The 12,890-nt window shown below is 41.8% G+C and overlaps 1 protein-coding gene across 2 annotated transcripts in view; it reads left to right on the top strand.

Annotated features, from left to right (window-relative positions):
- PLB1 (phospholipase B1) overlaps window positions 1-12,890 on the top strand; it is an 85,274-nt gene continuing 72,384 nt past the window's right edge. The window contains exons 1-8 of one of the 2 annotated variants that reach the window (XM_066993817.1): window positions 1-594; window positions 968-1,053; window positions 7,411-7,451; window positions 8,430-8,493; window positions 8,985-9,043; window positions 10,571-10,611; window positions 11,510-11,553; window positions 12,440-12,524. In XM_066993817.1, coding sequence (XP_066849918.1) covers window positions 8,466-8,493; window positions 8,985-9,043; window positions 10,571-10,611; window positions 11,510-11,553; window positions 12,440-12,524 — 257 coding nt within the window. In that variant the 5' untranslated portion in view covers window positions 1-594; window positions 968-1,053; window positions 7,411-7,451; window positions 8,430-8,465. The remainder of the gene's footprint in view (window positions 595-967; window positions 1,054-7,410; window positions 7,452-8,429; window positions 8,494-8,984; window positions 9,044-10,570; window positions 10,612-11,509; window positions 11,554-12,439; window positions 12,525-12,890) is intronic. The other variant, XM_013171069.3, reaches the window with a different exon arrangement.

The following is a 12,890-nucleotide window of genomic DNA, read 5'->3' as shown; positions in this document are numbered from 1 at the left end:
CTTGGGTGGTAGGAAGAAGTGTTTACAGAAGACTTACAAGCCTTGCAGTTAGTGATATTTCCCTTCTGGAGCATGTCACAGAGTCTAAAGACTTAATTCTTACTCTTGGAGCTGTGGTTTATGGCAAATGTGTGAATTAATGCTACCTTCCTTCTTTTGTTTGATGTACAGTGAAGAAGAGGCTTTCTCTCTAAAATTTAAACACTTCCAGTTCATTAAGGAGGCTGTTTCTCAGACTTAATGAGAAGTTTCTGCTGAGGAATGAAACAGCCACAAACCCTTGTACTTAATGACAAAGACCACTAGAGATAACTCCCATCTGCACAGTGCCATACTGACTCACAGGCCATGATGGCCTTGACCATCTTCAGCTGGGGCCTCACCAACCCTGCCAATGGCCCCAGGAGCTCCATTTCAACCTAGCTTGGGGAGCTGCTGGTCCCTGTGTTATTCTGACAGTGTGTAAACTTCTAGTTTTTTGTTACCTTACTCCTGGTCAAAGGAGCTAGGGTGTCAAACTATGTTTCTTGTTGTGAGACCCTGAAGTGGAACATGCTCCTCTTTCTCAGAATTGAGTATGCTGTTATGCTGGAGGTGAGCAGCTGTTTGTACTGGTGAAGCCTATGGTATGTTTGTGCTGGGATGAGGTTAGAGACTGGGGGGGGGGGTGGAGGAACTTTTCTCCTATCTGTGCAGATTCCTACTTATATGTTATTCTCCATAATAGCTGTTAATGTTCAAAATAAATTTTACTTTCCCATTTTTTGCAAAGTGAAGTGGGTGCAAGGTCTATGTCCAATGCATTTCCTCCAATAATATCAAATTTCAGTCATAAAGCCATAAAAAGCCATTTGAAGGATGAGCTATCTTGCCTGAGATATCAGGGGTGTCAGTGATTTGTTTAAGCATTTTAAGCTGTTTACTGAAGCAGCTGCCCTTCTTAAACATTCTCCTATTATCTCTGCAGGAGGTTCAGTTGGGTGTCAGGAAGCTCAGAAGAGACCAGAGGACACCCCAGTGCTTTGTGTTAGGACAACAGGCTGCTCTTCAGAGGTTAGCCCTGAATGCTGTAATTGAAGGAATAGCAGAGTCTTGCTTGGGAGTGTAATGTTGCAGTCTGGCAGTCACTTGTGCGTGTTCTTTGAATCTGCAGAAGTGACCAGGCTGCTGTGATGGTGTTGTAGCCAGGGATTTGCCGACTTGGGCATACTGCATGTATGCTCAAATACTTGACGCTTTGGTTGACTGCCCAAATATAAACATTGATGCGGTCCTGCTGTCTTGTTTGGTACTGACTTGCGTATATACAAAATTCCTCTGCACTGCTGGAGTGCCTGTGGTGCGCTATAGGCATGGTATGCCCTGAACTGGCACTTTAGCTGTCAGGTCATGGTGCTTGTTCAAATCAGGAAAACTAGTGTATGAGTCTGATCAGCCTGGGCCTTAGGACCTTACTACTTCGTGGTCAGCTCAGTGTGAAATTCTGTTTGTTGAGCATTCTCTGACATAATGAGGGCAGAGTGAGCTATACTGCTTGTCACCAGTGCCTTGTCTTGGCAGATACCTATGAGTAATGCCACAATGAAGGAAAACTTGCCAGAAGGAGAACTACTGCTTCATCCCGTGGGATATAGGCAGAAGTCTTCACTAACGTGCCCACTGCCAGCACTGATGGTACCGTACTGGCTTTGCATTAGTTCCCTCTGTACCTTTCTTCTTGTTCTCCCACTATCAGGAACTTTATGGGTTCATGTGCCAGGAGAGGTGATACATCCCTGATGAAGTGTTTGAGCTCAGCCTCTTTTTGAGGGATATATTTACATTATCTCACTTCAGGGCAGGGTTTCATAGCGCAAGGTAGAGCTGTGTTGGATGCAGGACTTGCTCTCCTTGCTCAGATCGTGACAATCCCATGCTCTTCTGTGGTGTCTCTGTTCTTCACGCTGCTCTGGGACTCAAACTTAGGCTTTTGGAGTTTCAGTGAGATAAATCAGCTTTCGGAAGGACGCGGTGGTTCTGGATCTAGTGGAAGAGGGGCGCAGCATGAGGCTGTTTGAAGGCAAGGAAAGATCAAAAGGAGAGAAGAGGAAGAACACAACTTTGGGTGGATGTGTCCTGCTATGTAGGCCTCAACTGCCCTGCAGCCTAAGAAACTGAGCCTCCTTCCATGTTGAGTAGAGACAGACTAATAAGTTACTGTGTTGTGCACTGCAGGAAAGAGCCTTGACTCTGCTGGAAGTTGACCTGTGTGACCTTAGTGCTGGTATTTGCTGAGAGCTCCCCTGCAAAGAGACTGGTTCTCTCTGAACACAGGCAGAAGTCTTAACAGGACACCAGATTTCGTTATATCCCATGAGAGAGTTTGCATGCTTTGCACTGTGTGACACTAACAAGCTGTTAAAGTGTTTTAAAGTAGAATGAGGACAACATGTCTGCTATATGCGAACTATGCAAGTCTTTAAGTGCTCATTCATTGCCCTGGCAATAAAATACACCTGCTAGTCACATGGTGTGCTGCGTGGTGCTTATCACTGGCAGCAACCTGAAAGCTACTGCTGCTCCCAGCTGCAGTCTTCTCTGATAAATCATGTAGCTGATGTCTCGTGGACAGAAAGGATGAGCAAAATGCTGGGTTGGAGTGCCTAGTGGAGAAGTGGGAGAAGCTGTGCCACTTTACTCCTTTGACCCATGGATGGGGCTGTTTATAAACTAAGGTTGCACAGCTCCTTGAAATAAGAAATGCGAATGTTATCGTTGTTTTGCTTTCCAAAGGTAAAGAGGCTAATAAATTTTATGGCTGCTGAGTTATCAACCTGGTAGAATATAAAAGAGGAAAAAGAAGGGAATTTCTTTCCTAGCAGCCGTAAACGCTAACCAACAGCGCTCCAAGTTGTCTGTTCATAGAGGCACTTATCATGAAACTACTGTTAGGCCTGTTTTTCCTTTGGTTGCTTTCCTTAGAAGGTAAGAATTGAAAGGTTCTTTGAAAATTCTAGTTACACGGTATTTAGGAACTTATATTTTTAGTTGTTGCAAGGTGGGTGTATAGCACAAGTCTTCAAGCAGGGTGAAGAAAGTATGAAAGTAAAACTGTGATCTTGCATGTAATTTGTGGTATGTCTGATCATTTTAGATAAAGATACATGCCTTGGTTTCCACTATTCTGGGAAACAATTGCATCTTAGGCAGGCACTAAAGTCTTCTCATGAGAAAAACATAATCAAATAATTGGTTAATGGTGAGCTCTGTCCCAAAATGGTGCAGAAATTCAAGAAAGAGACAAAAGTTTTCTCCAAATTCATATCTATGATAATTTTCTTTTCAGTGGTAGAAGATTGTTTCAATGGGTTAGGCAATGTCCTGACACTTAGGGCATCATTATTCAGATTTCTGCTTTTCCACAGACTTTCTGTATGGTCTGAGCAAATTGATATAGGGGGAAAAAAAAGTGAGGGGTTGTGATGCTGGGGGGTGGATGAGCTTTGTTTTCTGTAGTGGGTCTGTGAATTCCACACGTAGTACCAGACACTGAATTTTGTAGGTGCTCTAGGACTAAGAATGCTGTGCATGTCTTGGCCTTATTAGCTCTTTGCTTCATCTCTCTGCCTGTAAGAAAGTAATGATGAATAGGACTGTAAGGTGCTCTGATAAATAATTAACTGTTAGGAGGCTTTTTTTCTTAACACAAACCAAAGAAATGATCGCGCTTTGGCTTTTTAACTTAGTGAAAAAGATGCATGGAGACTGGAGTTCCTGTGAAAGCAATTCAGGAAAAATGTTGATTGATAGCAGCCTGTAAGAATAATTATCTGAAGCAGATAAACTATAAGAGCAAGGGAAGAAAGAATAGAACTTTTATCCAGGTTTTGGAAAAATTGTCAGAAAAATAGTTTTTTGGGGGGTGGAGGGGAGAGATGGAGAAAATTAGAAATACAAACTAGAATTTAAATGGTAGAGTAAGGGAGTAACTATAATATTGGAAGCGGCAGGGGTAAAAAAAAAAAATCCTGTGGAAAGCATAAATCCAAAGCAAACAAAGAAAACTGAAGAATGTGTGCTTTGGTAAGTTAAAATATAATCAGACAAGCCAAAAATGAATCTATGGGAAAATTAGGAATCATTGCTAATGCAATAACAAAATAATAAATTTTAATTTAAATACATCTGAAACGGGATCTGTAGTGCTGATAGATACAAAAAAAAAAAAAAAGCTGAAACCCAAGAGAAAGGCTATTATTTTTTTTTCCCTTTGGTGTCATCTACAGAAGAGCTTAAAAAGGCCTTGCACTAAAAACCTTTCTGTGGAGGGGATAAGCTAGGGAAACTGTCAAATCTGTGAACAAATTGATAATGAATAGCAAAAAGCCTGCCAGGATTAGATGATAGTCGCCCAAGGGAGTGAACCAAACAAATGTGTTAACTGTGTCCATGTGTTAACTGTTGTGCAAGCTAATTCTTCAGCTGGCATTGGTGTCAGGAATGGAAAATGGCAAATGTGAAACCAGCTTTTAAAATGAGCTCTGTTTTAGGAGGGTTTGAGGACCTGCAGTGGTAGTGGTACAAAAGCAGTGAGGCTGGCTCCTGTACTAGGCAAACGGGTGACACCAGAGTAGAGGAACAGAATGAACTAACTCGGGGTCTATGTGATATAATGGGGAAGCTTCCCTGTGGAATTGGTACAGAAAGTCCGTGACAATGGGTATGTGCCCATGGATTGTTCATCTGAGGGGTTGTTGGATTTCCAAAAATCTTTTGACCAAGAACTTCAGATACCCTGTTAAAAGCTGTGGAATAAAGAATTGGACTGTGAATTTTCAAACTGGGAAAAGCGGGGAGACAACCTGCAGAGTCCCAGCGTCACCTGTGCTGGGACGTGCTTTCAGCATATTGGGGTATCAGATAAGGAGATATGCTAGCTTGCTGATGCAAAACTGCTCAGGATGTTCAAACTGAAAAGTTAAAGGGAATACATATGGTGGGCAGAACTTTTTCTAGCTATGCACGGTGGTGAACTCTAAATTAGATACTGCTTCACAGTATGTAGCTGTCTGAAGACATCAACTCAGTTTTAGTAACAGTTAAGGAGACAATTTTAGGAATTAGGGAGAGAGCAGAACAAAAAACACATTTCTAATGCTGTGTGTAAGTCCAGTTCACTCACCTTGTGAGGACTGTCTAGCCTTTTCGTGTTAAAAATCATATGAAAAAACATAGGAAGAGAATAAAGGTGAAGAGTATTCAGACTTAGGAAACAACTTCCACATGAGAGGAGATAAATAGGCTGACTCTTTAGCCTGGAAGAAAGATGGATAGGCATATGATAACGACATACATGCATGTGCAAAATGGTGAATTTTGTGGAAGCATGGAAGAACAACATCAAGAAGCCAGATCAAATTATTAGCTGGTGAGAAGGTATTTTTTTCAGAATAATTAAATATGAAGCACCTTTGCCACGGGACTTGTGGGGAAGCCAAAAGTATGAATGAGTCAAAAAACAAATAGCAAATTCATGGAAGAAAGGTCTCTCGGGAGTTCTTCAGCATTAAGTAATTGCTTGCTCAAGGAGACCCAGAAGCACAGATAGTTATACTTCCATGGTATATCACCCCAGACCATTTTTTCTGTGCTGTTTTCCCTAAGCACCTGAGTTTGGCTGTTGTCAGAGGCAGCATCCCAGAATGGTTATCCTGAAGTCTTTCAAATATTGAGACTTCCTCCCCCTCCCCCCCCCCCCCCCCATAATCCTGGAATCTGGGATTGGACCTTCTTTCTTCCCAAATGTAACCTGTGGATCTGTTCTCGAATACGGTTGAAATTAGTGTTTTAGAAAATCTCAAGAATACTGAATTTCTACAACAGGTTTGCATGATGAAGATGAGTCCCCTCATTGCATGTGCCTCTAGTATCTCAAACGAGAGCTGGGGTCCTGGTTATAGCCCTGAGTAAAAATGTCATCTAAAAGCATGGATTGAGCAAACACATTTTAAATAAAATGTTACTCAGCAGTCAGGCAGCAATTGTTTCAACTTTCTACCAAACACCATAAAACCAACCGGAGTTTATGAATAGCTCATGGCTGAAACTCAAGTGGAAAAATAACGCGTGGACGTTGGTGACATTTACTGAAAACGGGTGGTGTGGCTCGAGGGATGGGCTGAGGCGGTCATGGAGAGCAGCAGTGGCTTTCTGCTATCCTGCTGACCATTGCGAGTGCCAGTACCCATCTCAGGAGGTTTAGGGGTACCCCAGAGCCCCCTGCCCATGCCAGGCACATTTCCTCCCTGCAGTGCTTGTGCTGCCAGCTGTCCTAACCCAGGTGTGTCTCACCTGCTGGCCTGAGCTGACTCTCCATTTACTTTTTGATGTGGAAAGAAAGCATGCAGCAGGACTAAATATTCCCAGGTTGGCTTCTGAATGCTAAAGGAGAGTTATTCTAGGAACAGCAGGTTTTGGCTGGACCCCAGCGGCTTTGGTGTGGCACGCAGGGACAGCTGTGAGCATGCTGTGAAGTTCAGCTGAGGATCCAGACCCATGGCTACCTTTGTGAAGAATTTTAGGGTAAACCAAAATCTATGCATACAAATCCAAGTGTATACTAAAGAAAAGAGGATAATGTTTACTGAAATACCTACAGGTCTGACTTTTGGCTCCACAGACTATTTTGTCTGTCAACACTCTCTAGGAAGAAAAGAAATTGCCGCTGTTTCTGTATCACTATGGCAAACTCACAACAGTGCTACGTTGCTCTCTGGATGTGGAAGATGTTGATTAATGTGAATTGTTCCTTTTTAAAGGGGTTTCAGCTTACATGTGCTCAAATGACCCTAAGTTTGTACAGAGCAAGACTAGGCTGCACTCTCAATGCATAAAAATTGGGGGTTGGCTCATGTGCATTGGTAGCTGTTTGCAAAATCTCCTTTTTCTTGATGGGAATTAAATGTTCATTAGCTGTCCTAGCTATGTTGTACTTTACAAAAAAAAAAAATGAAGATAGGTTGCTTTCTTTGAGAAACAAAATTAAGTTCCATTATAATGCAGGAGAACAGCAGCGTATGAACTGGGCTGAAGAGGAGAGTGGTTAGAAAACAGGAACGCTGAAGGGTTTTCAGTGCCTCTGGAGGATGAGGTCCATCAACTGTGTATATGACTTCATTGTATTTCAGCACTAATTTCAACAAACGTCATCTGATTATAACAACTAAAAGCTTATTCTAGTGCAGCAAAAAAAGAAAATATACTGGGTTGTTGGGGCGCGCCTCACCTTTGGAAAGTAGGGCAGAGGAGAAAGGTTACAGCTCTCAGGATTGTGTGTTTTTAGGTTTATTATGTTTTCTGAAGGCGTTTTCTAAGATTAAAAAATTGTGCAATTCATTATTCTTTTAATTTTTTATTTTTACCTTTTTAAAGGACAGACAGCTCATCTCCTGCAAGAACAAGGGAAACTAAAGGTAAAGTGTAAGAACAGCTTTATCTTTTTTTTTCTTCCCTTTTTTCAGTATCTGTCACCTCTCTGGCTGATGCTTCCTCTGAGGCCGTCAGAAGAAGAGCTCAGTGCACTAAACTGTTTAATTTTGTAAAGAACAAGTGCATAGCAAATGACTCAGCAATGTGGTACTGCACTTTCAAGGCTACAGTACCTAATCAGGAAATAAAAGTTTCTCTGAGCAACGTTTGTTATTAGGTTGCACATCCTGTGCGTAGGTTGGCTGTGGTTAGTGCTTGTTCCTAGATGCTCTGTTGCTCTTTTAGAAACGGAAGATCGTTGTCTTTCATCTTTTTCTTGAGGTACTAGAGGTGGATCATAACTACTGTCAGGATGCAGGAGGGCGTTAAATTATTGTTCCTAGTGATAGTCAGCTGTCTCTCATGCTGAGTTTATTCACGTCACTCACATCCTTGCCCTAAATACAAGTCTTTTTTTATTTCATTATTTCCCTCTTTAGTACTTTCTGTGATCACATGGGAATTGTGCCAGTTGCCAGAGACCCAGAATGTGGGCGATGCTCTTGGTTCATTTTACCTTTCCTGTTGCATACCAGATCTGTGGCTTTTTGTTGTGTACGTTGTGTACCTCGCGGTGTGTGGAGATGCGTGCAGAAGCTGTTTTTGTGATCTCTTCCAGATTAAGCACTCGTGGTTCACAACAATGAACGTAACAGATTATGTTCAGCATATTTCATTGCTTGCTATGTGGGAATTGGTAAGAAAGCTGAGCAAAAAGCGTAGAGTTTTGGAAGAGTGGATTTGAAAAGTCCAAGTCTATATTTTCATGTATTTCTAGCAGGGGTGCAACTGTTCTTTTAAATCACTGTTACATCAGTAAGAGCTTGGTAGTGCGTGAGAATGGAGCTTCTATATCCCCTCCTTTTACCAGTTTCCTTGTTGGAAATAAGTAATCAACCATATTTTATTTCTTTATGTCAAAGGCTCTAAGAAACTTCCAGCTTTCATGTGAGCATGTGATGCCACCTGAGACTCCTTCATCTTCAGGTTTGTGTCTAATATTATCCTTCTAGAGGCTTTCCCTCCCGCCAATTATTTTAGAGTGGCTGTGGGGGGAAGGAATTCAGCTATTTTGAAGGGCTTTATGTGTGTGGGATGTGACTGAAGTAGGGGTGAGCTGTGTGAAATCCTTTTTTTTTTTTTTTTATTGTGTGTGCATGTGTGCGTGTGTTCATAACAGTACTTAAGTTTCTTCAGATGCTAATTGAGGATGCTGGTATTACTTAAATCATTCAGCACTGTGTTTTATGGTTTCTTCTTGCTTGATGGTTGAACATTTCAGTGCATCTGAAGTATTTACTGAGTACCTGAGTAAGGTTTCTCTTTCTGGCTGTCTTAAAACTGCCAGTCAAAAAGATTAACATAGACTTCTTACAGCATCATTTTAATAAGTTTTGCCATATTTTAATATGCTGGTGAATGTAACTTTCTTTCAAAGTTACTGTTCTTTTCTAACCTGGTCTTCGACTTTTCTGCAGTTCATGCTCTGAGGCCAGCTGACATTACAGCAGTCACTGCAATAGGAAATTTGCAAAGAGTAAGTACATGCATTAAGTGTGCTGAACGTGACCCACTTCCTCCTTTCTGACTCTGCGATGAGGTGACAATGAATTGAGCTGATGCTGTAATTTGGGGTCCCGGTTAGGGCATGAAACTTTCCACGAGCATCAAAGGTTTCTGGCATTTAAAAAAAAAAAAGAAATAAAGAAGAAGACTGGAAATACCTGCTGTTCAGTGCTCCAGTATACTGTGAGTACAAAAATAGCCATCTGACTTCATGCAAGAGGAAATTTGATCACAGTGCTCTTGCAGAGAGCCACGGTACTTGATTACCATGCTTGGATTTTCCTAACAATGAGCGGAACAGATCGAATAACTGGAAGAAGCATTTGGGAAAACTCTAACTGGAAAAAACTACAGTATTGTTGATCACCATTAGGACAAATCATCAACAAATGTAGTAGATTTTCCATCCTGTAGAGACTGGATTCCTGTCTAAAAGTCAGAAGCTCTAGATGAATGATAAAGTATACTTCTGATGTATGAATCACTGAGTGAAGATCTACCTGTTCTGATACAGTTAGATTTGGATAATTTTTACTTAACAGTTGGAAGTAAATATCTGAAATAGATTTGAGGCCCAATTAAAAGTGTTTAACCACAGTTCTCAAGCTTTGAGGGAGGAAGTATAGAAATGTATATAGTGGGCAAAAACTAGGAGCCATTGTGCGGGCTACAAATCCCAAGAAATAGGGGAGATTCTACTTTGTCACAAAATAACCTTCAAGTTTGAAATGGTATTCCTTGAGATATCATACTTTTCCTTGGTTTAAGGGCTTTCAAAACAAACGTACAAACAAACAAACAAAAAAAAACAGCATTCCTGGACTCCCTGCAAGTACTTCCCTCTTTGGAAGAGAAAGTTTTGTCTTAAATCGAAAGTTGTTTCACTCTCAGACTGGAGGCGTGGTCCTTCAGGCCAGGTCTTTTTTGTGCTGATGTCTTTATTGCCTGTGGGTGGTGCCATAGAAAAATGTATAAATGATCTTCTAATGAATATCTGCTTTCTTAGAGCAAACATAAGCCATTGTCTACTCCTAGACTATTTGAAATCAGTGGAGTTCCTCTGTTAAGGTGTTGGTTTTTTCAACAGACACCACGTTGGCAGAGCGCCATCCATGTAAATTATCTAAATGACTTCAGGTCATGTCTCTTGTTGAAAAGAAATAGATTAGAGAAATTCAATATGGTTTAGAACAGCATTTCATTTGACTGAATTTGAGTTCAGCCACTCAAATTTTATTTTAAGCCATATGTAATAAATTCATTAATGAAAGCAGTACCCAAGAAAAAAATTACCAGACTATGAGAACACACTGTAATAAGGAAGTGCTGCAAATGACAGCTCTGGAAAAAAATTTAAGTATGTTGCAAACTGCAGCATAATGAAGAAGAATATGTAGAAAACTACTACTTAGAAAAGAGGTGTACAGTAGGGGAACAGTGTGTGTAGAACTAATTTACCCTATGCTTAGTGGTATTCTTATTGCCTGCTTTTTTGCAGACACCAGGACCCAGTATTCACCATGAAGACTTACTCCAAAGGTAACCATGAGTTGCTAGCATCGACTTCTGTCATGATCCTAGTTTATAAAATATCACAAGGTGGGAATTAGGTACAAGCAATTCTTATTGTTGTTATCTAGAAAGGAGAAAGCCCATTTAAATATAAAAGATTTTGAGCCACTGGATCCTTTCCCATCCTTAGTTAACAGAAATTCTTTGTACTTAGAATGTGTGTTGTTGGTGTTTTTTTTTTTTTTAAGCCAAGCTATGCAACTATCTTAAGGTTGCAATAACCTTGATTAAGACTTGTTACTCCACAATTAATCCTGTGTAGTAAATATCATTCACTAGTTAGAGACCAGAAAGCAGAGATTTATCAAAGCAAAGAATGAACCCAGGAGTGCCAATACCCTGTCCTCTGCTTGAATGATTCCCAATGTTTGTGGACAAGGTCTACGTCACTTTCTTCTTTCTTGCCCTTTTAGCAGATCTTAGTCGGTGGGAAGAATCACATAGTTAAACCTCATAGATGCAAATCTGTGTAGCTCTTTAGAGGCATTCCAGATGAGGATTTGGTCCTGCAAAGACAAACTTTAAAAGACTAATAATTTTAAATGATTGCTTGAACATCTGTGTCCACTTGTGTGTGCACACAGAGAGGTCCTAGCATTGCTTGTGTATATGCATAAGCACAAAAATTGCAACGTGCAGAGCGTGGAGAGGGAAAAGAATGAGATCCAAGACTGTTCTTCCTCAGCAGTAGCTGATGACATGATGGTTCTAGGGAGAGAAAGGCCTCATTCTTAATTTCAGGAACTGCTGTGAATATGCAATCTGAGCTGTAGCTTAAGTAGTAAGAGACTGGGGCTCTGCTGAAATGTAACTTTTATTTGAGAAATGGAATAACAGCTTCCTGTTTTCTCTTCCCTTTCTATAGCACAGGAAAGAGCCTCCTTGACGTGAGCGTGGAAACTTTAGCAGGTGTGTCTTGCTATAACACAAACTCAAACAAATTGACCTGAAGCCAGCTTGAAATTTAGTTAAGGGCTTTGTTAGGCTGCAGCAGGGGTTCAGCACAAGCATGCCATAGGGGTGTAAGGGGAGCCTGAGGGAAGGCACACGTGGGGGGGAATGAGTGCAGAAAGGGCTGGGCTATCTGTGCAGGCTTTGAACAGGCCATCTGGGTAGCCCCAGTCCCTGCTGGCATGTCTTCACTGTGCTTGTTGCCCACGCTAGTCAAGTGTGATCTTGTGTGGATTTGCCTGTCCAGTGCTCCTTCTGCTGCCACATGCTCAGAATTTACATTAGGGCTGCCCTTGATGCACCACATACATGTATTCAACCATGAGCTGGTTGTGAAGGTAGCCTTGACTTGCTTGACAGGTGTTGCAGGTAAAACCTTCAGGTCCACTGAAATGCTGAGTTGAGTAGTGGATAGCTCCAGGGTCTTCCCTCCAAACCTTCCAGTGTCTTAATTCCAGTGTCTTCATTCTACTAGCTGGAAAAGTGGATTAAAAACTGGCAACTCCTTAGTGCTTCAGGAGCTGTCTCTGCATGGCCCTTTTCAGTAGCTTCATTTCTACAGCCACTTGTATTTAAATCTGCCAACACTTCTTGTGGCTGACGTGAGAGGTGGGGGGTGGATGTTTCTGACCTGAGTGCGGGGGAAAACTCAGACATCAGACCTCCAGTTTTTAGGAGCAGCCACCACCAGGAACAGCTGCAGAGCATCTCAGGTGTCCTTCATGCCTGCCAGGGGGTCCCCAGGTCTTACATGTTCTGGTCTAGCTCAGCTATGTTCATAGCGAAGTTCCAGAGTAGCAGTCCCATGTATCTAGAAACAGCCTAACCCATACCTGTCCTTCAGCTCTCATTAGCAGTTTTAATCCCTCGGTCCTGCACCAGTCTCTTCTGCCTGACACAACGGGACCGGCATCTGAGGGTCAAGCCAGGTAAGTGTGAGGGGTTTCTGGCTGGGCAGTTCACTCATATCTAGAAAGGTGGTGGATGGATGAGTTTGATAATGGAGCACCTCATGGGACACAGAATGTGCTCAGTACCAGCTGAGGCTGCACAAGGCTCCCCAGGGACAGACACTGCCGTGGAGGGTCAGTTGTCACCTCTCAGAAACAGAAGGAATGAAGCCCCGATGCGCTTTCAGGTCTGGAAAATTTGACTTAACATCAGGGCTCCTTCTTTATAGCTGCAAAACAAATGTCTGAGCTCAAATAGAATTAGAATGTGCCTGCCAATCTGTGTTTACTGTCTTCATCTCTCTACGTGTGCACCTGAAAGTGAGATGTCTGAATATGAGCTAA

This window comes from Anser cygnoides, chromosome 3 (genome assembly GCF_040182565.1).
Source record: "Anser cygnoides isolate HZ-2024a breed goose chromosome 3, Taihu_goose_T2T_genome, whole genome shotgun sequence".
NCBI classification, from domain to species: domain Eukaryota; kingdom Metazoa; phylum Chordata; class Aves; order Anseriformes; family Anatidae; genus Anser; species Anser cygnoides.
Note: the sequence above shows the minus strand (reverse complement) of the source record. Positions and strands in the feature narration are given on the sequence as shown.